General features: G+C 31.6%; 2 protein-coding genes across 2 annotated transcripts; both read left to right on the top strand.

The window, feature by feature from the left end:
- Positions 1-1,809: 1,809 nt before the first annotated feature.
- On the top strand, positions 1,810-4,845 carry LOC115710204 (acetylornithine aminotransferase, mitochondrial). The gene is made up of 3 exons (XM_030638550.2): positions 1,810-2,517; positions 3,207-3,641; positions 4,176-4,845. The coding sequence occupies exons 1-3, from the start codon at positions 2,089-2,091 to the stop codon at positions 4,707-4,709; spliced, it is 1,398 nt and encodes a 465-aa protein (XP_030494410.2). The 5' UTR covers positions 1,810-2,088; the 3' UTR covers positions 4,710-4,845.
- Positions 4,846-5,667: 822 nt separating this feature from the next.
- On the top strand, positions 5,668-7,959 carry LOC115711502 (uncharacterized). The gene is made up of 3 exons (XM_030639847.2): positions 5,668-6,056; positions 6,452-6,640; positions 7,026-7,959. Exons 1-3 carry the CDS (start codon positions 5,877-5,879, stop codon positions 7,566-7,568), a joined length of 912 nt encoding a protein of 303 aa, XP_030495707.2. The 5' UTR covers positions 5,668-5,876; the 3' UTR covers positions 7,569-7,959.
- The last annotated feature ends 18,381 nt before the right edge of the window (positions 7,960-26,340 follow it).

Here is a 26,340-nt window from a genome sequence, read left to right as displayed (position 1 = left end):
AAAATTAAATTTATAAAACTGTAAATGAAAATTTAGATCATAAAATTGTAAATAAAATATAAAAAGAATATATTTATGAAAAATTCCTTAAAATTATACTTCGTGATAATTTTATTTTTTTAAGAAAATATAATATAATTTACTCATAAAATTAATTTGTATTTTCTTAAGACTAATTAGGATTTTTACTCTCTGAACTTTGACATATACTAAATTATGCCCCTTGAACTTTTAAGGTCATTAAAATGCCTCCATAATTTGGTTCATGTCAAAGTTCAAGGAGCAAAAATCCTAATTATCGTTAGCAAATAACATGTGAGAAACTATATGAGCACCATTACAAACATGACAACCATGTACATCTCCCAAAGCCTCAAATTTCTTTATGAGAGAAGTGAGACCTTCTACACAGAGGAGAAACAAATAAGGAGACAAAAGATTCCTTTGTTGAATATCTCTGGCAAGAATAATAAGGCCCACTATGCAACTAGCCGTAGAAATGCACTGGTAAATTAAAGAGATAATTATATAAGATACTATTTTTTCTAAAAAAAATTACATTTTTACGTTAATTTTTTTTTTTTTTACATTTTTACGGTTTTATATAGAAACAACACAAAAACAACAAGAAAACTATATAAAAGTAACATAAAAATAGCATCAAAACAACAACAAAAAATAACATACAAATAACGAAAAATCAATAATAAATTAACAAGAGTACAACATAAAAGACCGTATTTTCTGTAAATAAAATTAAAAAAATCGTAAAAAATATTTAAAATTCTGTAAAACCATATTTTTATAATTTTTTTTATGTATTTGTGAAATAATCTCTAAATTAAATCTATCATAGCACACAAAAAACACCACTCGACAAGATCATATGTCTTACTCCTATCAAGTTTCAAAGTCATATATCCTTCCTTACTAACACGCTACCTTTTCAGTTAATGCATTATTTCAAAAGAAATTATAATTTTGTCAGAATTTAATCTTTCAAAAATAAAAATGCTTTGATTATCAAAAATAACAAACGGAAGAACACCCTTCAAACGCTTAGTTAAGACCTTACAATACATTACACAAAATATTAGGTCTTAAATCCCCCTATTTTAGTCAAATTCTTCTCTTTAGGAATTAAAAGAATATTTGTATGATTTAAGTTGTTGAACATGATTTAATTAGAGGAAATTACACTCTATACCATTTTTATATTGTCCTATTTTATTTTTACCTTCTTTTTAAAAGTCTATCATTTTTATCTCTTTTTTTAAACATTGTACCAATTTTGCCCCTGTCACTTCAAGATACTCTCCATGTGATTCTCTTATGTCAGGGTATTTTGGGCACAATACATATAAAAAGAGGTATGTTTCAAATAAATATAAAATTAGAGGCAAATTTGATTAATTGATTAATAAAAAGGGTATTTTTCAACTTACCCCTTTAATTATAGAATAATTACATAAGACACCATTTTTTGTAAAATATTTACATTTTTACGTTTAAAGAATGTTTTTTTTTACATTTTTACGGTTTTCCAAAAAATAACACGAAAAACAACATAAAATCAACAAGAAAACAACATAAAAGTAACATGAAAATTACAACAAAATAACAACAAAAAAATAACAAAAAATAACATACATATAACAAAAAATTAACAACAAATGAACAAAATTTCAACATAAAGGACCGTATTTTATGTAAATAAAATTAAAAAATTGTAAAAATGTTTAAAATTCCGTAAAACTGTATTTTTGTTATTTTTTTATTATTTTTGTGCATTTGTGAAATTAACCCTCTAATTATTAATTGCTTTTAAAAAAATGAAATTAGAGTAGTTAAATATTACTCATTCACCATTTGACTACTAGCCCTAAGTTCTTCAACCAAATAATAATAATAAATTCTCAACAAAAGAAATAAAATAATAATAAAGAAAGTCTCGAAATTTGTCTGAGTGTGTCATCACCCGGTGGCTGAAGGACTATAAAGATTGAAACTTTGTCCTATTTTCTCTGGTTTTCTTGGTAACCAAACAGCTTTCTACTCCCAAAACAAGAAGGAAACTTTACTACGCAAATGACTTCCCTCTACGTTTCTCTCAAAACCCCACCTTTTCAGCCGAACGATATCCGCCGCCGCCAGCGCGAATCGGCGGCGGCGGCATTTGGAATCAATGGCCGCTGGAGAGCTCCGACGGTTTGCATGAGCTTGAGAGTGGAGGCGCCGGAGAATGCGACGAAATCCGATGGTGTTGTTTTGAAGAGCGAGGAGGTTATGGAGACGGACGCGCGTGTGATAGTTGGAACGTACGCGCGGTCGCCGGTGGTTCTGGAGAGTGGGAAAGGGTGTAAATTGTACGATGTTGAAGGGAAAGAGTATTTGGATATGAGTTCTGGGATTGCTGTTAATGCTCTTGGTCATGGCGATGAAGATTGGCTCAAGGCTGTGGTTGATCAAGCTGGAACCCTTACTCATGTCAGCAATCTTTACTATTCCATTCCTCAGGTTTGTGAATTTTCTTCATTGCTATTTCTTGTTTTGGTTTCTGAGTAAAGCTTTAATTGTTGATTTTCTTTTGCTTGTTTGGCAACCTGGAAAATCTAAGCATTTCTCTCATAAGATTGAGCTTGATGGCTTATGGGTTTTTTATTGTTGTGTTGAGGAAAGAACTTTACTAATAAAAACACAATACAAATGTGAAAGATTACAACCTGAAATGTATGCTAATTTTGAAGTTTTTTCCTTTTTCTCAATTACTTGAAGAACATGGAAACAGATTCAGGGTGTTTGGAAAGCCACATTGTAAATAGAATTGAGTTTAATTCGAAGTAATTACAAGGTTTGAGTGTGTGTAATTACAAAATAATACTATGTTTAGATTTTTCTATCTAATTACTATGTGATTACTACTTATTATCCAAACACAACTTATATCTTAAAGTACAATCTAATTACTAAACTATGTAATAATTATTGTAACTCAGGAAAAAATTGAATAAATTGATCTCAGCAGTTTTTTTTGAGTAGTGGATTCTGTTTTATTTTGTTTTGTTATTTAGGCATTGATATTGGAAGACTACCAACATTTTGATTTTTTTTTCATGTGTGAAGTGTTATGATTAAATGTGTTTAATCCATCCAAATCAAATCACTCTTAAGGCCCTTATGAAGTTTTTTTTTTGACATTGAGGCAGGTAGAGCTTGCAAAGCGCCTAGTGGATTCTTCTTTTGCTGATCGTGTGTTCTTCTCAAACTCTGGAACAGAAGCAAATGAAGCGGCCATTAAATTTGCGAGGAAGTTTCAACGACACTCAAATCCTGATTCGAAAGAGCCAGCCACAGAGTTCATCTCTTTCACCAACTGTTTTCATGGAAGAACAATGGGTGCTCTTGCTTTAACAAGCAAAGAGCACTACAGAACACCTTTTCAACCTGTCATGCCGGGAGTGACATTTGCCGAGTATGGAAACATACAAGCTACAAAAGATTTGATCAAGCCTGGGAAAACTGCTGCAGTTTTTGTTGAACCAATTCAAGGCGAAGGAGGCATTTATAGTGCCACTAAGGAGTTCTTGCAATTTTTACGCCAGGCTTGTGATGATGCCGGTGCTCTTCTGATCTTTGATGAGGTAATCACTATACAATTATGGTACGGTTGGGAGGAATGAAAACACATGAATAAGAATAGAATAAAATAAAATTTAAAATACATAAAAAAATTATTAAGCATAGGAATGCCATTTACTTCTATTTCAAAATAGAATAGTCTTTCCACCAAAACGATGAAAAACTCATTCTATTGGAATGATATCTCAATACAAATAGTACTACATCCTTATCGTGAAATATTGATTGCTTGTTGAACCCTGTAAATATGAATTATGTGAAAGCAAGATACTCCAAATTCGGGAGTCTTCCATTCCATTACCTCTAACCAAAGGCAACCTTAAATCTTCTAATTGCTTCCAAATTACATTTTTGAAAGGTCATCTGTACAACATCATATATTATAGTTTCTATAGTACACTATGCTACTTGTGGTAGAAATCTTCAAATTTTCTTTCTATAATATACAAATACAACATTATAGTTACTGCTTGTTTTGAAAGCATTGGTACTTGTAGTTGCTATGTTATGATTGAAATTTTTGCTTCATTTGTTAGATCCAATGTGGTTTAGGCAGAACTGGATATCTCTGGGCCCATGAAGCTTATGGTGTGTTCCCAGATATAATGACACTGGCCAAGCCTCTAGCTGGTGGCCTACCCATTGGAGCTGTACTCTTGACCGAAAGAGTTGCTTCTGCGATGGCTTATGGTGACCACGGAAGCACTTTTGCTGGTTCACCTCTTGTATGCAAAGCTGCTCTTGCTGTTCTCAATAAGATCTCAAATCCTAATTTCTTGAACAGTGTCTCTAAAAAAGGTCTATACTTGAAAGACATATTAGAACAGAAACTGGGAAAGAATTCACATGTGAAGGAAATTCGAGGGTCTGGATTAATCGTTGGAATTGAGTTGGATGTATCAGCAACACCCTTTGTCGATGCCTGTCGAGACTCGGGGCTTCTGATATTAACTGCTGGAAAAGGTAATGTGGTGAGGCTTGTGCCGCCGTTGATCATAACCGAGCAGGAACTTGATCGTGCGGTCGAGATTATGTGCCAAACTTTGCCTGCTCTTGATGTTAATGTTTAGAACAAACTGCAATTGTTGAAATCATTTTCCAAAGTTGGTTGTTGTGTTTAGGCTATAGCAAATTCTGTAATTTAATTTAGTTTAGTGGCTTAACACTTTCATGAGAGTTAATAATGTTATTGTTTTGCTAAATAAATTGTCATTAAGGTAACTCTAGTGACCACTTCTTTTGCATAAGCCATAAGTGTTGTTTGTTTATTTATTTTGAGGAAATTGCAAAAAGGTTAATTTTTTTTTTTTGGCTAAAATACATAAAATAATGTCATCACCAAGTAAAACAACACCATTTTGGTGCCTTTGAGAGGTTACAACTTACCAGATATTCAACAGAAAAAAAAAATACAGAAAATATCATTTTTTTTGTCTAATTGTAATATTTATACAGTTAAAACCAAAATTTTACATTTTTATAAATCTCTTTACTGTTTTATTTCTAATTATAATTCTAAAGCGTCACATAAAATCAGCATAAAAATACAATAAAATAGTATGAAGATAACATAAAAATATAGTAAAACAATATGAAAACAAGATAAAAATGTGGTTATATTTTACAACAGTACGAAGCTTTGGCAGAGTGATTATCTCTAAATATTTCATTTTTGCAACAATTTTTCAGAAGTTCATATATTTTTTTTCTCATTTTTTGCTGAACTAGTTTAGGGAATATCTTAGTCAACAACAAATTCAGATTTTTTTTGAAAAAAAAAACAAATTCAGATCAATTACTGTTTGCAATTTAGCTTTTTTTTCATTCTAATTTTTAACTACATAATTATAAATATGAATTGTAATAAGAAAGAGAAAGAGAAAACTATGATCTCAATCTCATGTAAAAGGTTGTAGTTGGATCGAAGAAGTAATCACATGTTGTTGCCACCTACTTTTTTTTTAAATTTTCATATAAAAGTACCATTTTTATTTATTTATTTATTTTTTAAAATAGAATAATATAAAAAAGAGCTAAACTTTGTCTCAATCAAAAATCAAAAGCTTCATCTTCTGTCTCTAATCACAACGCAATTATTATCATTCAATTCAAAGTTGTAAACTTTTCTCTTTTCTCTTTCTTTTTATGTCTCTTTTGAGATTCAAATTCAATTTCAAAAAATAAAAATAAAAATCTTAGCTTTAAGCTTCCAAAAGCTTCGTACTCCTCCGCCGACTATGGCATCGCCGCCGCCGAACAAGATCGAGAAGGCCCACCTGATGTACCGGGAAGGACGGTACCAAGAGGCGTTAGGGTTTTACACTGAAGCTCTAACCATGGCCAAGACCAAACCCCAGAAGATTGCCCTTCATAGTAACAGAGCCGCTTGTTACTTGAAACTCCACCATTTCAATAAGGTTCATCTTTTTCTTTATCATATTTTTTTAAATTTTGTTTTAAATCTCCATTTTTTAGTGTTATTGCTCAATAATCGTTCTGGGGTTCAATCATAATTATGAATTTTTCTATAAATTCTCAATCTTTGGGATTTTAACAATTTTATTTTTTAGGCAATTTTACTTACTATTCTATTAGTTATTGAATTTGGAATCTTTTATTGAGTTATAAGAAAAAGAGGTACTTGATAGTGTCATTGAGTTGAAACATATACACATATATAAATATATATGAATATCTTTAATACACATAGGAATGATAAGTAAGTGTATCTGCATTTTGGTATATTATACATAATTTTTATTCTCAGATTGACCTTGTTCTGAGTCTGACCTGACCCTATATTTGTTATCAGGCAGCAGAGGAATGCACCTCAGTTCTTGAGCTTGATCAGAATCATACTGGAGCTCTGATGCTGAGGGCTCAGACCCTGGTGACACTCAAAGAATACAATTCAGCACTTTTTGATGTTAATAGGCTCATTGAGTTAAACCCATCATCTGAAGTTTATCAAAACCTTGAAGCACGTTTAAGAACACAACTGGTATCTATTCTTTTCTTCTACCTAAAACTTATCATATTATAGGACTTAAAATAAAGCATGGCAAAATTTCCATGTTAATTCTGATATAGGACTTTGGTTGAATCAGTTTTCATTTCATTCTTTTGTTTGGTTGCTTTTAAAAGTATTGGAATAGAATGACTTTTCCACAATTTTGGTGGAATGAGTATTCTATTCTTATTCCTGTTCTCATTCCCAATTCTAATTCCCGTGTTTTCGTTCCTCTCAACCAAACGTACTCTTAAATATACTTCTGCTGTTTTGGGTTGGAATTTATTAGGGATGACATGTTAAACAAATTATAAGATTAGCAATTCAGCATTAGCAGTTTGTAAGAGATTTCTTTTCTTTTCTTGCTCAAGGAAAGGCACTTGCTCCAATACCCGAGTTAGAAGAAGAAGAAGAGGAAGAAGAACAAGAAGATGAAAAGGAAGAAGACGAGCTAATTATAGACGAGTTTAAGGGGGAGAAGTGTAGAGGGGAAGAAATCTCAACGGTTACATCCGCAGGAACAGTTCTGAAAACCGAGGTTAAAAGGATCACAACTGATGCTGATGCTGATGCTGATGCTAATGCTAATGTTGTTACCTCCCAAAATATACACAGCAAGAAGGCTTCTTCACCCGAACAACAAGTAAAGAATCAAATAGTTAACTCAATAAAGAATAAACCTACAGCTGAAGTTGTAGTTGTTGCTCCTCAACCACAGCAGAATAAAGGGTTATCAGAAAAAGATCCCAAAGGGTGGCAATCAATACCAAAACCAAAGGGACATTCTACATTGGACTATGGAAGGTGGGATAGAGTTGAAGATGATTCTAGTGAAGACGAAGATGACGATGATGAAGAAGAAGACCAACCACAGTATAGATTTCGTTTAAAAACAGTCGGTGTGCGACAAGTGAAGTGAAAAAAGATAGAAGATTTTCATAATACAAATTGTGCATTCTTATCTCTATATCTATACTACTCAACACAGAAGAGTCAAGATCAGGCGGTTTACGAAAAAGCTCAGAGATTCTCTTTGACATGAAGATGAATCTGGCCTCCATGGATAAGATTCCCATGTTGAAGCTGTGACTTTTTTTGGTACTTTGGAGTTCAATGGCACTATTCTACTGTCCATATATTTTGTGTTTGGTGCAGAACTTTGCAAATATTTGGCCAAGAACATCTCTAGTGAAAGTGGCTATGAGTATGAGGCTTGGTGATATCATAATTATTTATTATTTTTTTCTCATATATATTTTTTGTAAGGAATTATATCTATCTGTATATATTTTGTGTTTCCTTTTGTTTAATCCTTTTGGTTTGTATGTAATTTACTGTTTGTTATCTTATATTTTCTGCATTTAATGTTAGTCTGCTGTTAAGAAGTTTCAGTGTTGAAATAAATTATTTTTACTGAAAATTCCATTTCCACATCTTTTCATATAGCCAAATCACATTGAAAAAGGTTTGTTTGCAATTACATAGTTCAGTAGTGATACTATTAATTAATTAAACTAAGAGCCATAAGGTAATGATCTGCTATTGAAATCGAAGCTGGTGGCAAATTACATTTCCCAATTTAATAGGTGCAAGTTCAGCAGTCAAAGCATTCTCCTCGTAGGAGTGATAATTATAACTTCTTAGGGCTCGTTTGGTACGCCGTATTGTATTGTGTTGGATTTTGTGGTATTGTATTGTATTGTATTAGTATTATGTAATACAATACTATGTTTGGTATTGACTTGTATTAATAGATTATGTAATGTTATAATATATTTTCAATACACTCGATCCCAACACCAACTACGGGTCTAGGTCTGGGTCCCAGGTCCGTGTCCTGAGTCTCGGGTCCTGGGTCCGGGTTCGGGTTCGGGTCTGGGGTCTTGGTCCAGGTCTAGGTCCGCGTTCGCGTCCGCATCCCGAGTTCAGGTTCTAGGTCCAGTTTTGGGTCCGGGTCCGGGTCCCGGGTCCGAGTCCGGGTTTGGATCCCGAGTCTGGGTCCAAGTCTGGGCCCCAGGTCCTGGGTCTGCATCCAGGTCTGGGTCCGGGTTTGGTTCCCGAGTTCGGGTCCAGGTCCCAGGTCTGGGTCTCGGGTCCGGGTCCGGGTCCCGGGTCCCGAGTTTGGGTTTGGGTTCGGGTTTGGGTCCGGGTATGAGTTTGGATCGGAGATTGGTGTTGACCCCGAATCCTTTGTAAATATTATAATACAAGCTAATATAGACTATTTGTTATGTATTAAATAATTAGAAGAAGAAGAAAGATAAAAATAAAAAAAGTTAATTAATTAGTTTTTAAAATTATTTATTTATTTATTTTAAATTAATTTTAATTAAAATTCTAATTATTGGACCAATAAAAAATCAACATGTGATGTTCTTTGGAACAACAAATGGAGCAGTTAAATTAGGTACCTACGGATTAATGAGAATCTTGAGTTTTGGACTGTTGTCACAATTTTTTGAGATTGGAGACTTATCTGCATTAAAATAAACTTTTTAAGGAGTTATGTCACAATTTGATATCAACACGTGACATTTTAGGGACAAATTAATGGATCTATTAAAAAGAGAACCAATAGACTTACAAGAATCTCACGCTTATTGACTATTACCGCTATTTTTCGAAATTGTAGACTTATCTGTATCAAATAAATTTTTTGAGGACTTTTGTCCCAATTTTTCCTTTATTTGGCATTTTTTCTGTATTTTATTTTTAAAATTACGGTTTAAAAATGAAAGATGTAGAATAGTTATTAGATGTTTATTATGAGGAAAAAAACCTTCAATAAAAATATTTATGTAAATTTAAATATTATAGAAGATAGTAATAATATTGTGATAAAATGATTTGAAAATAAAAATAAAAATAACATGAAATATAAGATTTGATAAGAAAGTTAAAAAAAAGAAGACAATGTTTTCAAATTTTTGCAGTATATATTTTATAAGTTTATTTTGAAAATTGTTTTATGAAAATACCAAATACCGACTGTATACATATATGTATTTATCTATAAATAAATGTGTATTTGGTAGAGAATGTATGAACAATTGAGAAAGAGTAGAAAAGTATACCAAATGTTATTAGTGTCAAGAGAAAAAGAGTTAGTTGGTTTATACAACTAACTTTCTGTTATTCTGTTATCTGGTTTTTAACCAATTCTGTTATAGTTTGTTGTATTGGTTCAGTTGTGGTTTTAAGTCTTTCCTTTCTCTTGTATATAAACTTGGTTATTGGCTATTCAATACAACATACAGAATTCATTTCTTTCATTCTATTTCTCTATTGTTTACATGGTATCAGAGCTAATTCTTTCTCTTTCCTTTTCTGGTTTTTGCTTTCGTCTGTCGTCTTCAAGCTCAAGCCTTCGTTCATGGCTGTCAATGGAGGTTCGTCTCAAACTTCTGGTTCCAATCTTCCTAGATCCGCACCTGTTACTTTCTCTCATTCTCTTTCTGTTCGATTGGATGAGCACAATTACCTCCCCTGGCGCCATCAAGTGTTTGCTGCCATTAAAGGAAGCCGACTTCAGCATCATCTTGATCATACAAGTGCTCCTCCAAAATTCCTCACCAATGAAGATCAAATCCTCAATCGACATTCCCCTGAGTATGAAATCTGGGATCAGCAAGATAGTATCCTTGTTTCTTGGTTGCTTTCATCGATGTCAGAGAAAACACTCACTCGCATGGTTGGATGTGACTCAGCTGCACAAATTTGGGAGACTCTCAGTACATACTACACGACTTTGAACAGAGCAAATGTTGGTAAATACAAAACACAACTCAAAAATTCCAAAATGAAGGGCTCACTCAATGATTTCTTGTGGAAAATCAAGAGCACTGTTGATCTTCTTGCCTCTATTGGACATCCAATGTCTGCTCAAGATCACATAGAAGCGATCTTTAATGGTCTTTTTAGTGAGTATAACGTGTTTGTTACCTCTGTCAATACTAGACTGGACACCTATACAGTTGCTGAAATTGAGGCATTACTCATGGCTCAAGAAGTTAGATTGGATAAAGATTCAGTGGATCTTGATATCAATAAACCAGAAGCCAATTTGGCTCTCACAAAACCTTTTACAGGTGGTAGAGGTACATTCTCTTCTCCTTATTATCCTTCCTCTAATTCTTCATCTCAATTTGGTGTGTTCAGGGGTGCATCGGGTTCTTACTCGGCCAATCATCCTCCACCTGGTTTTGGTTCTCATCTGCAAGTTCCAACTCGAGGAACCATGGCTGGCCGTGGACACATGCATTCCAACAGGGGTGGACAAATGCAAGGCCGTAGCCAATACACAGCATGGGGTCAGAAAATGCAATGTCAATTATGTGGCAAGTTAGGCCATACTGTACACAAGTGTTTTTACAGGTTTGATAAGTCATTCACGGGTCCAGAAACTTTCCAAGGATTCTCGGGTAGTGCAAATCTTGCTGAATGTTCTCATCTCTATGCCTCTCCTGAAGTGGTTCAAGACAATAGTTGGTATCCTGATTCTGGAGCCACTCATCACCTCACTCCTAATGCCCACAATTTGATGTATTCTACTGAATATGCAGGAGATTAGCAAATTCACATGGGTGATGGATCTGGTCTCAACATCCACAACATTGGTAAAACCTTTATCCTTTCTCCTTTTCATTCACACCAACTTGTCTTAAATAATCTTTTACATGTGCCTCACATAACCAAGAATCTTCTTAGTGTGTCTCAATTTGCCAAAGATAACAATGTTTATTTTGAATTTCACCCTTCTCATTGTTGTGTCAAAGATCAGGCAACTCAGAAGACCTTGTTGGTTGGGAAGCTTGATCAAGGTCTTTACAAGTTTGTCTCTCTTCAACTTCAAAGTCTTGCCACAACCAAAAGATGTACCAACTCCCAAACCGAGTCAAACTCTCAAATTGACCAACACAATAAAGATCAATGTAACAGTACCTCTATCCCACCTAGAAACTCTCTTTTTTCACTTTGGCATAATAGACTAGGGCACCCTACTGCTCAAATTGTACAAAGTGCTCTATCAACTTGTAATATCAAAATAAGCAATAAAATTGATGCCAATTTTTCAGATCTATGTGCTTCTTGCTGTTTAGGTAAACATCATAAGTTTCCCTTTCCTATTTCCACTACTAAATATATTGAACCTTTACAGCTTTTGCACTCTGATTTGTGGGGTCCTGCCCCTATTGTATCATCTAGTGGATACAAGTATTACATCAGTTTTATAGATGCTTATTCAAGACACACTTGGATTTACATGTTAAGAACAAAATGTGAGGCATTACCAACTTTTATTACCTTTAAGGCACAAGTTGAATTACAACTAGGCTTCAAAATCAAAAAGCTTCAATCTGACTGGGGTGGGGAATATCAAGCTTTTACCAATCTTTTAAAAGAACATGGGATAATTCACAAGTTGTCTTGTCCTCACACACATGAGCAAAATGGGGTAGCTGAACGAAAACATAGACATATAGTAGAGAGTGGTTTAACCCTTTTAGCTCAAGCATCCTTACCTCTTAAGTATTGGGATGAGGCTTATCGCACTGCTGTTTTTCTTATCAATAGAATGCCTACACCCAAATTCAATTTTAGCACACCTTTGGAATTACTATTTCATGTCAAACCAGATTACACAATGTTAAGAGTTTTTGGGTACTTGTGTTATCCTAATCTTAGGCATTATAATAAAGTCAAACTCAATTATAGGTCTACTCCTTATGTCTTTCTTGGGTATAGCTTGTCCCACAAAGGGTACAAGTGTCTTTCCAAGGATGGTAGACTATACATATCACGTGATGTCCTATTTGATGAACACATCTTCCCATTTGCTATTTTAGCTTTTCACTCTACCATACCTACTAATAGTACAACAGTACAAACGACTCCTCTCTTTTCTTTTAATACTCTCAATGACACGGTTCAAACCCTCTCTCCCAATGTCACCACTCCCAATGCCAGTCCTTCATCTATCTCTATCCCACCTACTGTGGCTTTTGTCCCATCCACACAACCATCAACTATTCCTTCACCTATTCAGCCAACTATTCCACCCGTTGAACAACCTACAGGTACTGCCCCTTCTTCTTTTGTCCCCACCAATGCAATAGTACCTTCTGTTGGTACAAACACTATTCCTACAACACCTACCATCACTACACATAATGCTACAGCTGCCACTGTTGCATCGGGTTCCAACATTAATCCACCAGTGATCAATCAACATCCCATGTGTACTAGAGCCAAGTCAGGAATTAGAAAACCAAAGGTTTTAATGGCCTCTCTTTATCCCAAAACCGTGAATGCAGCAATGAAAAAATGAAAAATGGCTTAAAGCCATGGATGTTGAAAGACTTGCATTACTCAAGAATAAGACTTGGATTCTAGTCCATCTTCCAGAGGGTAGAGAACCAATAGGGTGCAAGTGGGTCTATAGAATTAAAGAAGATGAAGAAGGCAATGTTGTTCAATACAAAGCAAGGCTAGTGGCAAAAGGTTATCATCAACAAGAAGGCTATGATTTCAATGAAATATTTAGCCATGTTATTAAACCAGTTACTATCCGAATTGTGCTCACTATAGCTATCACAAAAGGTTGGACAGTTAGGCAATTAGATGTCAATAATGCCTTTCTGAATGGTGATTTACAAGAGGAAATTTATATGGTACAGCCACCTGGTTTTGTTGATCCTTCAGCTCCTAACAAAGTTTGCAAGCTTCAAAAGGCTATCTATGGTCTAAAGCAGGCCCCAAGAGCATGGTTTGATAAGTTGTCTTCTGTTTTACTCTCTCTTGGTTTTACTTCAGCCAAAACCGATCATTCCCTTTTTGTCAAAATAGATTCTTCATGTTGCTTGTATGTTCTAGTATATGTTGATGATATTTTGATAACTGGGTCTAATGAAGCTTTAGTCTCTACTTTGATAGCCAGGTTACACAAGTCATTTGCTCTAAAGGATCTTGGCAAATTGAACTACTTTCTTGGCATTAAGGCCATTCCAACAGCCACTGGTATTCTTCTTTCTCAAAAGAAGTATATACAAGATTTGCTCTGCAAAGCTGAGATGCAAGGTGCCAAAACTCATAGCACTCCAATGAATAGTGGCCTAAAATTGTCAAACTATGGCAGTGATCCTGTGCTTGATCCTACTACATACAGGTCTATTGTTGGTGCTTTACAATATGCTACCATCACTAGACCTGATATTGCTTTTAGTGTCAATAAAGTTTGTCAATTTATGCATAATCCTCTTCAATCTCATTGGGTTGCTGTAAAACAAATTCTCAGATATTTGGCAGGCACTCTTGACTATGGTCTTCAACTCAACAAAGTCTCCAATCTTCATCTTGAAGCATATTGTGATGCTGATTGGGCTGCCTGTTGGAAATTATTTTACCAGGATCTTAGATCTACTCACAAGTATGTTTATTAACATCCTAAATATGAACTTTCTAAAACGATAAATTAAACACATATAAAGTTTAGGAAACCTTACATTGGGTGCAACGGAATAATATGACTCCTTCCGTTCAGATATCTAGCCCTTGATTCCTTTCTGTAGCAGAGCATTATCAATATCTGAACCTGGATCTCTTTCTCTGAATCTTTGATGCTGAAGCTCCTTTGCTGATGATCTTTCTTCACGATCTTCCTCACTATGATTGAGGTATCACTTGATGTGTGTGGGCACTACTCAAATCACTAAGGATTTCGAAATTCTAAGGAAGAAGAGAGAGAGTGGTCAGCTAAAGATAGGGAGAGAGAAGGCTCAGTTTTTCTGAATAGAAAAAGTCAGAAGAAAAGTGTAATTTTCCTGAAGCCTTCACTATCTATTTATAGCATTCCTACTAGGGTTAGATTTGAATTATATGGCATTAAAATAATGAAAAAATCAGTTTAAATTTCCTACAAAAGTGGCTGGCCCTAAACTTAGTGGATTGGGCCTTGCTTTTTGCAATTTTACAATTTTAACACCTTTTGTATCTGATTTTCTCAAAAATGCCAATTTCCTAATTCAACCATTTAAATGCCAATTCTAACTATTTAATAACTATAAATAATTATTAAATAATATTGTCATTTATCATATTTATTAATTGAACCATACAAAGTATCATAATTAACAAATATGCCCCTATAAACTCTTTCTTTACAATTTCGCCCTTACTTAGTGAAAAATTCACAAATAGACATAGTCTAATTTGAGAATTATAATTGATTAATCAAAACCAATTACATGAGTCTTACAAGCAATATTATCTCAACTAGTGGGGGGACCATGGGTCTATATAACCGAGCTTCCAATAAGTAGATCAAGAATTTAGCACTAAAATTCACTAACTTATTAATTCTTCGTTGAATCCACGCATAGAACTTAGAATTGCACTCCCAGTATATAGAATGCTCTATATGTTCCACCATATAGACACATCATTAGTTATCCATTGTTATAATCCTAATGTGATCAATGATCCTCTATATGAATGATCTACACTGTAAAGGGATTAAATTACCGTTACACCCTACAATGTATTTATTCCTTAAAACAACTTGACCCCGTATAAATGATATTTCAGCTTATGTGAAATGAGTACTCCACCATTTATGTTCGTTTGGTCAAGCTCGAAGGAGATCATCCTTTGCTTACTATTCGCCAGATAGAAGCTATAGATTCCATGTTTATGATAGCGCTCCCACTCAATTGCACTACCGTGTTCCCAAAATGTACGTATCACCCTGACCTAAAAGTAGGCTTAACTAACAAATCAAAGAACACGAATAGCCTTTCAAGATTGAGCCTAATCATATCAGGATTAAGATCATTTGATCTAGGATCAACTAGGCGATATTGACTTAAATAGATATTACGGTAAGTTTAATAAATCTAAGTCAAAGTTCAATATCGGTCCCTTCCGATGCATACTCCATGCATCCAACCTGAGCTTTACTTTAACCAATGTTCTAGAAAGAACATAGTATTTCTCCAAATACAAGTAAACTCTTGTTGTAGATTATCATATCAGTAAAACCCTGTGTCTGATAAATCTAGGAAACTTTATTCACATAGTCATGTTTACTTTCCAATGTGTTGACGGCACAATAAACAGGATCAAGTATGTGAAAAGGGTTTCAGATGAATTTATACATTATGTACATATAATCATGAAATAAATCATGTGAACCATGCAACATTAAATGTTATTTCTGATCTATATTAATAAGTAAATCTGATTATATTGAAATGAGTTTTATTTAGGGCATAAAACCCAACAAACTCCCACTTGCACTAATATAAAACAAAAAGTGCGTTTCAAATAATCTCAACACCTTGATATACAAATCAAGTGTAGTAGTAGTAAACTCCTCGTAATAGGATCTGAAAGGTTGAATTAACCACAACCTTTTCTCCACCATTACTCTTCCTTTAATCACAAAATCATTGATAATGTGAAATTCCTCTCTATATGTCTACTCTCTTGGGATACTGGATTCTATACCTTTGGCAACTACTTTTGGTTAATCAGGAAATTAACACTAGTAGTTTAAGGCAATTTGGAATGGTGCCAAAGATGTATAGAACTTTCCTTAGACTGAATAAGTAACTTTCCTGCAGCTTTAACATTCAGTCTCTCTCTGGTAGACTTAGAGAATTCAGATAGGTTTTTACACTTCTCCAAAATCACTATTCCACCCCCAGAGTAACCACCATCTTATCAGAAAGATTTACTAGCACATAGGCAAATTTCGAAATCTGATATGGTGTAGTCTAAGAGTTTTAAACACACCCTTATAGACTAACATATAGTTCCTCTTCTTAATCTTAAAATTTACTTGATTGTCTTCCAATGTTCTTCTCCTGGATTAATCTGATACCTACTCATTACTCCCACTCAACAGCAGATGTCTGGTCTAAGGCATGCAAAAGCATATCTAAGACCTCTCACTGTTGATATAAGAAATTCTTTCATGGCTTCATCTTTTCGGAATAGTTAAGACTTTTCCTTAGATAAATAAAATCTATACCTAAGAAGTTGTGAAGCTTCTATAGATTGCCATTAGAAAGAAAATGCTTCAGCATTTTACTAAAGTAAGTTGCTTGCATTAGAGTAAGTAATTACCAGGTATACCATAAGCCATAGGTTTAGATAAACTCAAACCTATAATGCTAGGAACAGGAAGTTTGTTAAGTCCATAGAATAGACTTATTAACTAAAATTTCCTTTTATGTCCTTGTAATAGAAAACTTTAGGTTACTCCATGTGAATGGATTAAACCATAGTTCTATTGGCTTTCTTCTTAGTTTCTTATCTTGACAATCCATTACTTGTTTAAACTCACAATGGATTTTAATCACTAGTGTCTCCCAAGTCATAAGAAGGTGAGTTCCTAGAAACTCTCCCACTACGACAAGGCACCGTGAATTATGTCTAAGAAAACTAAATGGTATTGATCTCTTCGGTTGTGACAAGACAACAGAGGCAGTGGGATCATCATATGTTATATAAGATGATAGAACACTTTTGGAATCAAGAATTAAATATCTCCTTTATTTGCTACTTGTTTTCAGACTTAGTCATTATCTTAGAAAAGTAGTATTTGTTTGAACAAAAACTTTCTTATCTATTGACAATGGGATGGTCCACCCCTAATCACTTAGAATAGCTAACAAACCATGGTTAATGGTTCTAGCTTTTCTTAAGATTTTGATTAGGTCATCCATGAATCTAGTAATGATTTACATTAAGTATACAACCATTACATCATTCTGAAATTGTATTACCATAGAAGGAATTAGGCAACGACTAGTAACTAATCATCAACATGCAACTCGAAATTTCTGGGGAGGTAAGTTTGGATATAATTCAAAAATCAATGTAATGATCTTTGAACTGCATATCTACTAACTATTTCTCCACCCCTATCGATTCGCAAGATCTTTAACCACATACCTTAATGGTGTTTAACCATTGCTAGAAATTGATGAAATTTTTCAAACATTTCAAATTTCTTTGCATAAGGTATAATCTAGAGTTATCGTTCTAAGAATACAACGAAAAACTCATATCCACCCCTGAATGTACATCCATCTGCGAATGAGATGAACTACTTTCAGTGGATATAGGCATATTAACTCTTTGCAGAGATTGATCTTGTCAAAACCACTATGAACAAGATACAAATGCCATAGATTAAAAAAAATGTGGTAGTGTCTTTGGATGATATAGGTTTAGTTACATCAAAGAGTTCTTAGAATACTTCAAGTGGATCCTGGTCACAGAATACCTAACTCACATTCCATACGGTTTTTAATCCATTAATAAAAGATGGATATTAAACACTTGAGAAAGTGTAATCGTATTGTGATTCTGGAATTAGAAATTTAAGAAAATTTCTATTTGGAATCTAAAATTAAAGTCAAAGACTTAAATTTATACCAAATATAATGAGTAATTCTATCTTGGACCAAAGACTACTAATACAAACTCTAAGTCAGATTTGCCCATACAAGTAGGAGATTTCTAAGATTGAGGATTTATATCAATTGGGAATAGAATTTCGGGATTATAATCATATGCGTCATATAAAATGACATGAAATGATTTATAGACCATTCATCCAATGATATGTTTTGAAAGCTAATTCGAAATGAATAAGCTAAGAGGAATTAGGATAATTTCGTTTAAAATAAGAATCCAACGATGCTTCGATTAGCGAAAGTCAAAGTAATCTTATTTATATAATCTTCTTGTTTCATATCGTAAAAATACTAGTCTAAGGTGTCATCAATTGATGAACAGCTAGATGTCGCATGTACAATATTTATCTTTCGAAATCTAACACTATTATGTATGTCTAATGGTGAAAATCCACTAGGGATTTATCTCATTAGATAAACAAGCCAAGTTAGACCAACAATGAAGATTCGAAATTAAACTACAACTTAATAACAGAAAATAACATGGTTCAATATAAATTCATACACAATTCAGAAATTATAAGCATATAGCAAGTAGGAATGACTAGTGAAAATACTAAAACATACAATCCTAAATAATTTCCAAGGTTTTCAACAAACTGATACAGTGTCCCGGTAGGCGAGAGTCAAAGCATCATTTATTGAATAGAGTTGTCAGCTCATCTAAAATAGAAACCATTCTAGCAACCTTTTATTCGATCAAAATAAGAATCCAACGTTGTCCCGGTAGGCGAGAGTCAAGGTTATTCTCATTTTATGAGCTTCTACCATTGTTTCATGTTTCATAAGTTTATCTCTAAGTAGTCACCGTAGGGGAGAGTCTAATAGAGACGAAAACTTACAAAACACTTATCAAATGAAATCTTACGGTGTTAAATGCGTTCAACGAATAACCATCCATAGGGGGACGAAGTCTAGCGTCTCGAGGTTATATTGAAAACATTTAACTTTTGTAAGACCAACAATGGAGATCGAATATCTTAATAATAATCAAGCTCATTATTTAAAGTGAGTTGTATTTTCTTTGATTCTCTTTATTTATTCTATTTATTTTAAATATATATTTATTTAATTAAAATTTCCAATTTAGAATGAAAAATTCTAAATATAAATTTTAATTTAATATTTATAAATTTTACTTAGATGGATATGAAATAATATGAATTATTTCCATCTTAGTAATAATTTCCAATAAATATTTAGAAAAATATTCAATTTAAGTTGTTACAAAATTAATTTAAATTAATTTACAACTCAAATTTAATTTTCTATAAATATATATTGCATTTCGAAAAATTAAAGTATATAAGAATACAATTTTCGAAAAATGCATATTAAAATAAAAAAAATAAATCCTGGAAAAATTATTCTAATTTAATGTTGGCCCAAAATTAATTAATAAAATTAATTTACAACAAAAAATATAATTTTCCTATTTAATTAAATATATAAGAAAAATTTCAAATATTTAAGTATGATGATGAAAATCAACTTAAATATTAATTTTCTATTTAATTAAATACACTAGAAAAATACTTCAAGCAAAAATATAATCTATCTAGATTTTCTTTGACTAATTAATTCAATTTCTAATAATATACTTTAATTTAATTTATTTTAAATTAATCAATAAATGAAAAAATCATTGATTTAAGTTGATCCAAGAATTAATTAAAATAAATAATTAATTTACAACTTAATCTATTTTTCAAGATAAAATTCGAAATTCTAGCATTTAAGAAATGCAATTTCGAAAATTGATTAATAAAATAAAAAATAAATATATTTTGAAAATTATTTAAATTTAGTTGAAAAATTAAATTTCAACTAAAAATAATTTTCTTTTTAATTAAATGTCATGAAAAAGAAATATTTAAGTATGATGATTAAATCAACTTAGATATTTTATTTTCAAATTAATTAAATGTATTAAATTCAAGAAATAAATAATTAAGTGTAGAGAAGGCTTAATTATTAATCTCTAGTTTAATACTAGGAAAAATATACTTAAAATAAATTGTACCAAAATTAATTATATAAATAATTAATTTCACAATTTATAATATTTTCCTATTTAATATTAGAAATAATAAGTAGTCTAGAAATAACTATCTAGAAAATATATTATTTGACTAAGTATCTTTTCCACAAAATTTGAAAAAATATCTAATTTAAGTCGTATTAGAAAAAATCTAAAACCTAAATATTTTTCAAATTTAAATTTAATTAAATATCAAAAATTAAGTTGTAACCACTTAATTTGAAAATATTCCATTTTAAGTTAATATTCGAAAAGATATTAACTTAAAAAATATCTAAAGAATCTTAATAACCAATGCCTAAAATTCCTCAACTTAATTTTGAAATTTGAAATTCAAAAGATATTCAGATTTAAGTTGGTTAGTTGAAGATAACTAAATATCAACTTAAATAGGAATATTTAATGAAAAATTTAAATTAAGTTCCAGAAAGAATCTAGATGGTTATAATTCTATATTTAATTAAATACAAGAAAATACATATAGTTTAGCTTAGAATATAAAATTCCTTAAACTATATTTTTCTTAAATTAATTTCAAAATAAATGAAATTAATTATGTTGCTAATCAATTTTATTAGGTTAAACTAGTTTAATTAACCTAGTACAGTAATTCAAATCAGGCAAATGGGCCTTCACAATTGGGGTGGTTTGTGTGAGGGGGTGCTGGGTTCAGTATGTCGTACCCACTTCTATGGCTCCCAACTCTCACACAAGGCCCAAAAGAGAGGAATTTAACCTTAATAAGAACAACTGTTATTAATTGAATAAGCCCAAAACTTAATGGGCCTAAATAAAATCTATCAATGACTATGACATTTTATTTAGCAACATTAACCTATATGCATCTATAATAAAATTAAACACATAGGCTCACACAGGCACACTTTGGATGGGTCCTATCATGTTGCTAGGTCATACACAGATGAAAGAAGATTGTAAATATACCTGTTACAAATTATTATCTTGACCAAGGGAGCCATCAGATCATTAGATCTGGCAAAAAGTAACCATGGCTATTTGCAATCAAGTAATAATAGGTTTTAAAAACTTACACATAAGCTAAAACACATACTCCTGCAACAAGGTTAGCTGGATAGTTGGATGTAGGATTTATTTAATTTTAAATAAATATTTAATTTCGAAAATAATTAATTAAATAAAAAAAAATAAAAAAATTTCGAAAATTTTTAAAAAATTTAAAAAAATTCGAAATTTAAAAAAAAAATTTAAAATTAAACCTACAATTTTTGAAAAATTAGGTTTCAACCAACCTAAATATCATTTCAAAAATTTGCTAACTACTTTTAAATTTTAAATGTTATTTTATAAATAAAAATTAAATAAAAAATTAGAAAAGATAAATAAATATCTTTTTCAAATTTTTTAAATGTAATTTAAATAAATAAAATAACAAAATTTAAAAAATTAGCAAAATATCTTATATCTATTTAAAATTACATGATTATAAATATCTTATTTTAAATTTAAATATGGTCAAAATATCTAAAAAAAATTTAATTAAAAAAATCTTAAAAGATAAGATATTTTTAAAATATCTTAAAAGATATTATAAATATCTTTAAAAGATATTATAAATATCTTAAAATATCTGACCTTAAATTTAAAAAAATATAATCAAATTTAAAAATAAGATAGATTTTTAAGCAAAAAGATAAATACTAATTCTATTCAAATTCAAATTACACTAATATCTTGAATTAAATTAAAAAAAATTTAAATTAATTCAAAATGATAATTAGAATTGAATTAGGAATAGTAATAGTATATATACAAAACCATACAAAAAATTGGAAGTTAATTCCATGAAAAAGTATGAAAAATTGAAGAAAATTGAAAAAATTCGAAACTGTACGGACAGTTCTGCGATCGCAGGAAACTATCAGCACAGCCCCGATTTTGTCAAATCTTCAAAAAATCATAACTAATTCAAATAAAATCCAAATTGAGTTCTGTAAAAGGCTAACTTGCTTAATTTTTTCCATACTATCCAATAAAAATAATTCCAGAAACGAAATCACAATTATTTTTCACGAAAATTTCACAAACATCAATCAATCATCAAATAACACTCAATACAACATGATACCATCCAAAGAACATACAAACAATCGTTTTAAAGTCCAAATTTCTTGCAAGTAAATCAATTACCATGGCTCTGAGGCCAGTTGTTGGAAATTATTTTACCAGGATCTTAGATCTACTCACAAGTATGTTTATTAACATCCTAAATATGAACTTTCTAAAACGATAAATTAAACACATATAAAGTTTAGGAAACCTTACATTGGGTGCAGCGGAATAATATGACTCCTTCCGTTCAGATATCTAGCCCTTGATTCCTTTCTGTAGCAGAGCATTATCAATATCTGAACCTGGATCTCTTTCTCTGAATCTTTGATGCTGAAGCTCCTTTGCTGATGATCTTTCTTCACGATCTTCCTCACTATGATTGAGGTATCACTTGATGTGTGTGGGCACTACTCAAATCACTAAGGATTTCGAAATTCTAAGGAAGAAGAGAGAGAGTGGTCAGCTAAAGATAGGGAGAGAGAAGGCTCAGTTTTTCTGAATAGAAAAAGTCAGAAGAAAAGTGTAATTTTCCTGAAGCCTTCACTATCTATTTATAGCATTCCTACTAGGGTTAGATTTGAATTATATGGCATTAAAATAATGAAAAAATCAGTTTAAATTTCCTACAAAAGTGGCTGGCCCTAAACTTAGTGGATTGGGCCTTGCTTTTTGCAATTTTGCAATTTTAACACCTTTTGTATCTGATTTTCTCAAAAATGCCAATTTCCTAATTCAACCATTTAAATGCCAATTCTAACTATTTAATAACTATAAATAATTATTAAATAATATTGTCATTTATCATATTTATTAATTGAACCATACAAAGTATCATAATTAACAAATATGCCCCTATAAACTCTTTCTTTACAATTTCGCCCTTACTTAGTGAAAAATTCACAAATAGACATAGTCTAATTTGAGAATTATAATTGATTAATCAAAACCAATTACATGAGTCTTACAAGCAATATTATCTCAACTAGTGGGGGGACCATGGGTCTATATAACCGAGCTTCCAATAAGTAGATCAAGAATTTAGCACTAAAATTCACTAACTTATTAATTCTTCGTTGAATCCACGCATAGAACTTAGAATTGCACTCCCAGTATATAGAATGCTCTATATGTTCCACCATATAGACACATCATTAGTTATCCATTGTTATAATCCTAATGTGATCAATGATCCTCTATATGAATGATCTACACTGTAAAGGGATTAAATTACCGTTACACCCTACAATGTATTTATTCCTTAAAACACTTGACCCCGTATAAATGATATTTCAGCTTATGTGAAATGAGTACTCCACCATTTATGTTCGTTTGGTCAAGCTCGAAGGAGATCATCCTTTGCTTACTATTCGCGAGATAGAAGCTATAGATTCCATGTTTATGATAGCGCTCCCACTCAATTGCACTACCGTGTTCCCAAAATGTACGTATCACCCTGACCTAAAAGTAGGCTTAACTAACAAATCAAAGAACACGAATAGCCTTTCAAGATTGAGCCTAATCATATCAGGATTAAGATCATTTGATCTAGGATCAACTAGGCGATATTGACTTAAATAGATATTACGGTAAGTTTAATAAATCTAAGTCAAAGTTCAATATCGGTCCCTTCCGATGCATACTCCATGCATCCAACCTGAGCTTTACTTTAACCAATGTTCTAGAAAGAACATAGTATTTCTCCAAATACAAGTAAACTCTTGTTGTAGATTATCATATCAGTAAAACCCTGTGTCTGATAAATCTAGGAAACTTTATTCACATAGTCATGTTTACTTTCCAATGTGTTGACGGCACAATAAACAGGATCAAGTATGTGAAAAGGGTTTCAGATGAATTTATACATTATGTACATATAATCATGAAATAAATCATGTGAACCATGCAACATTAAATGTTATTTCTGATCTATATTAATAAGTAAATCTGATTATATTGAAATGAGTTTTATTTAGGGCATAAAACCCAACACTGCCGACCCTGATGATAAGAGATCAACAACTGGTTTTTGTGTATTCTTTGGTGAAAATTTGGTCTCTTGGCAATCTAAAAAGCAACCTACCATCTCTAGATCATCTACAGAAGCAGAATTTCGAAGCCTTGCAGCTGTGGTTTCTGAAATTACTTGGCTCCAATCTTTACTTACTGAACTTCATGTTCCTAAAGCTCCTTCTCCCATGATTTGGTGTGATAACATCAACTCGGTTATGCTAGCTGCTAATCCCATTCTTCATGCAAGAACCAAACATATAGAAATTGATCTATATTTTGTTAGGGACAAGGTACTTAACAAAGATATCCAAGTGCAACATGTCCCTGCAGAACATCAAATTGCCGACTGCCTTACAAAGCCAATCTCAAGCAATCGGTTTCCAGCCTTAAGGAGCAAACTCAGTGTCTCTTGTTCAGAGGACACTTCATTTGAGGGGGGCTGTCAAGAGAAAAAGAGTTAGTTGGTTTATACAACTAACTTTTTGATATTCTGTTATCTGGTTTTTAACCAATTCTGTTATAGTTTGTTGTATTGGTTCAGTTGTAGTTTTAAATCTTTCCTTTCTCTTGTATATAAACCTGGTTATTGGCTATTCAATACAACATACATAATTCATTTCTTTCATTCTATTTCTCTATTGTTTACAATTAGTACCCAAGTCTCTCTTTAACAAAAACAAGTAATTTTTTATTTTTGATTTTATAAATTATTTATTTTTAACAAACAGTTTTTTGCCATGATGCCAATTTTCAAACACCTTCTTAATCTTGCATTTTTTTTTTTGACAAATTTAATTACACCAATTTGGTTAAGCTTGTATCTATTTATTTGTGTTTATTTTTATTTTTTTGTTCTCCTATCAAAACTTATTTTATCTAGATTTGCATGTTATTATTTACCTATTAATTACCATATATTATTCAACGAAACTGTGACCATTTTAGTCTTCATTACATTAATGATAAGTATATGTTTAGATTAGATTGGTTAATAATATGATCATCATGTTTAATCATAATTTTTTTTTAATGCATATATATATATAAAGAACTATATATAGCTTAGTATATCCTCTAAAACCATATTCATATACATATATGTAAACCATTAATATGGCTCGTCTACTTTAGATTAAACATGAAAGTACTACTCAAATTAAAGAGCTATAATAATAATAATAATATGTGTATTAATTATTATTTAATTGGCTATATGATATATGTAGGATCAGTTTGGTGGATGTCTAATTCATCAAATTAAACGTTGACGTATACTTAATAATTATATATAATACATGTGACCAAATATTAATTAATCCCTTAGAACTACCTTATTTTTTCTTGTAGGAAAAAATTAATGCCCCCCACAGTTTTGTTGCTTCCCAAATTTCGCATTAAATTAATTAACACCTTAATTATATAAGTTGATTCTTCTAACTTCAAAGTTCCATCTCTTTTATATAAATGTATATGTTTATACAATATGATACAATATTATGTATGTGATGAATAAGATGTATCATAGTCTATGTTTGGGTGCATATTGGATGTTTTTCAATGCATCAAAGGCTTTGTTCTTGATTTGTATACTTCTGCTGGCTTCATTCTACTTCTCACAAATCCTTCATGGATTAGAATTAGATGAAGATCATTCGATTAGTAGTAGTAAGCAAAGGTTATATCGTAAGAATATTAATTATACTTGTTCTTTTTGCTCTATTATTTGGATGAGGTAGCCATTATCTCATTAATTACTTTTCTCAACAATATTACTCATATATACACTTTTACATGATATATTATGTGTAATAATATAATTGTCAATATTTTTGTAACATATAGCAGAATTACTTCTTGTTATATATAATCTCTACAATTATCACTTATATTAATTATTTATGTAAAAGCTAGGTTACAATTTCAAATTTTTGATGTTATAGAAGTTATGATATGTCCATATAAGTTACATATCTTTTAGTCTTACACTTAATATTGATCAGTCCATAATATCTATACGATCAATTAGAATTAATTTTAAATGGTAATATCATAAACAATATATAAAG

Source organism: Cannabis sativa, chromosome 3 (genome assembly GCF_029168945.1).
Source record: "Cannabis sativa cultivar Pink pepper isolate KNU-18-1 chromosome 3, ASM2916894v1, whole genome shotgun sequence".
NCBI lineage: Eukaryota > Viridiplantae > Streptophyta > Magnoliopsida > Rosales > Cannabaceae > Cannabis > Cannabis sativa.
Note: the sequence above shows the minus strand (reverse complement) of the source record. Positions and strands in the feature narration are given on the sequence as shown.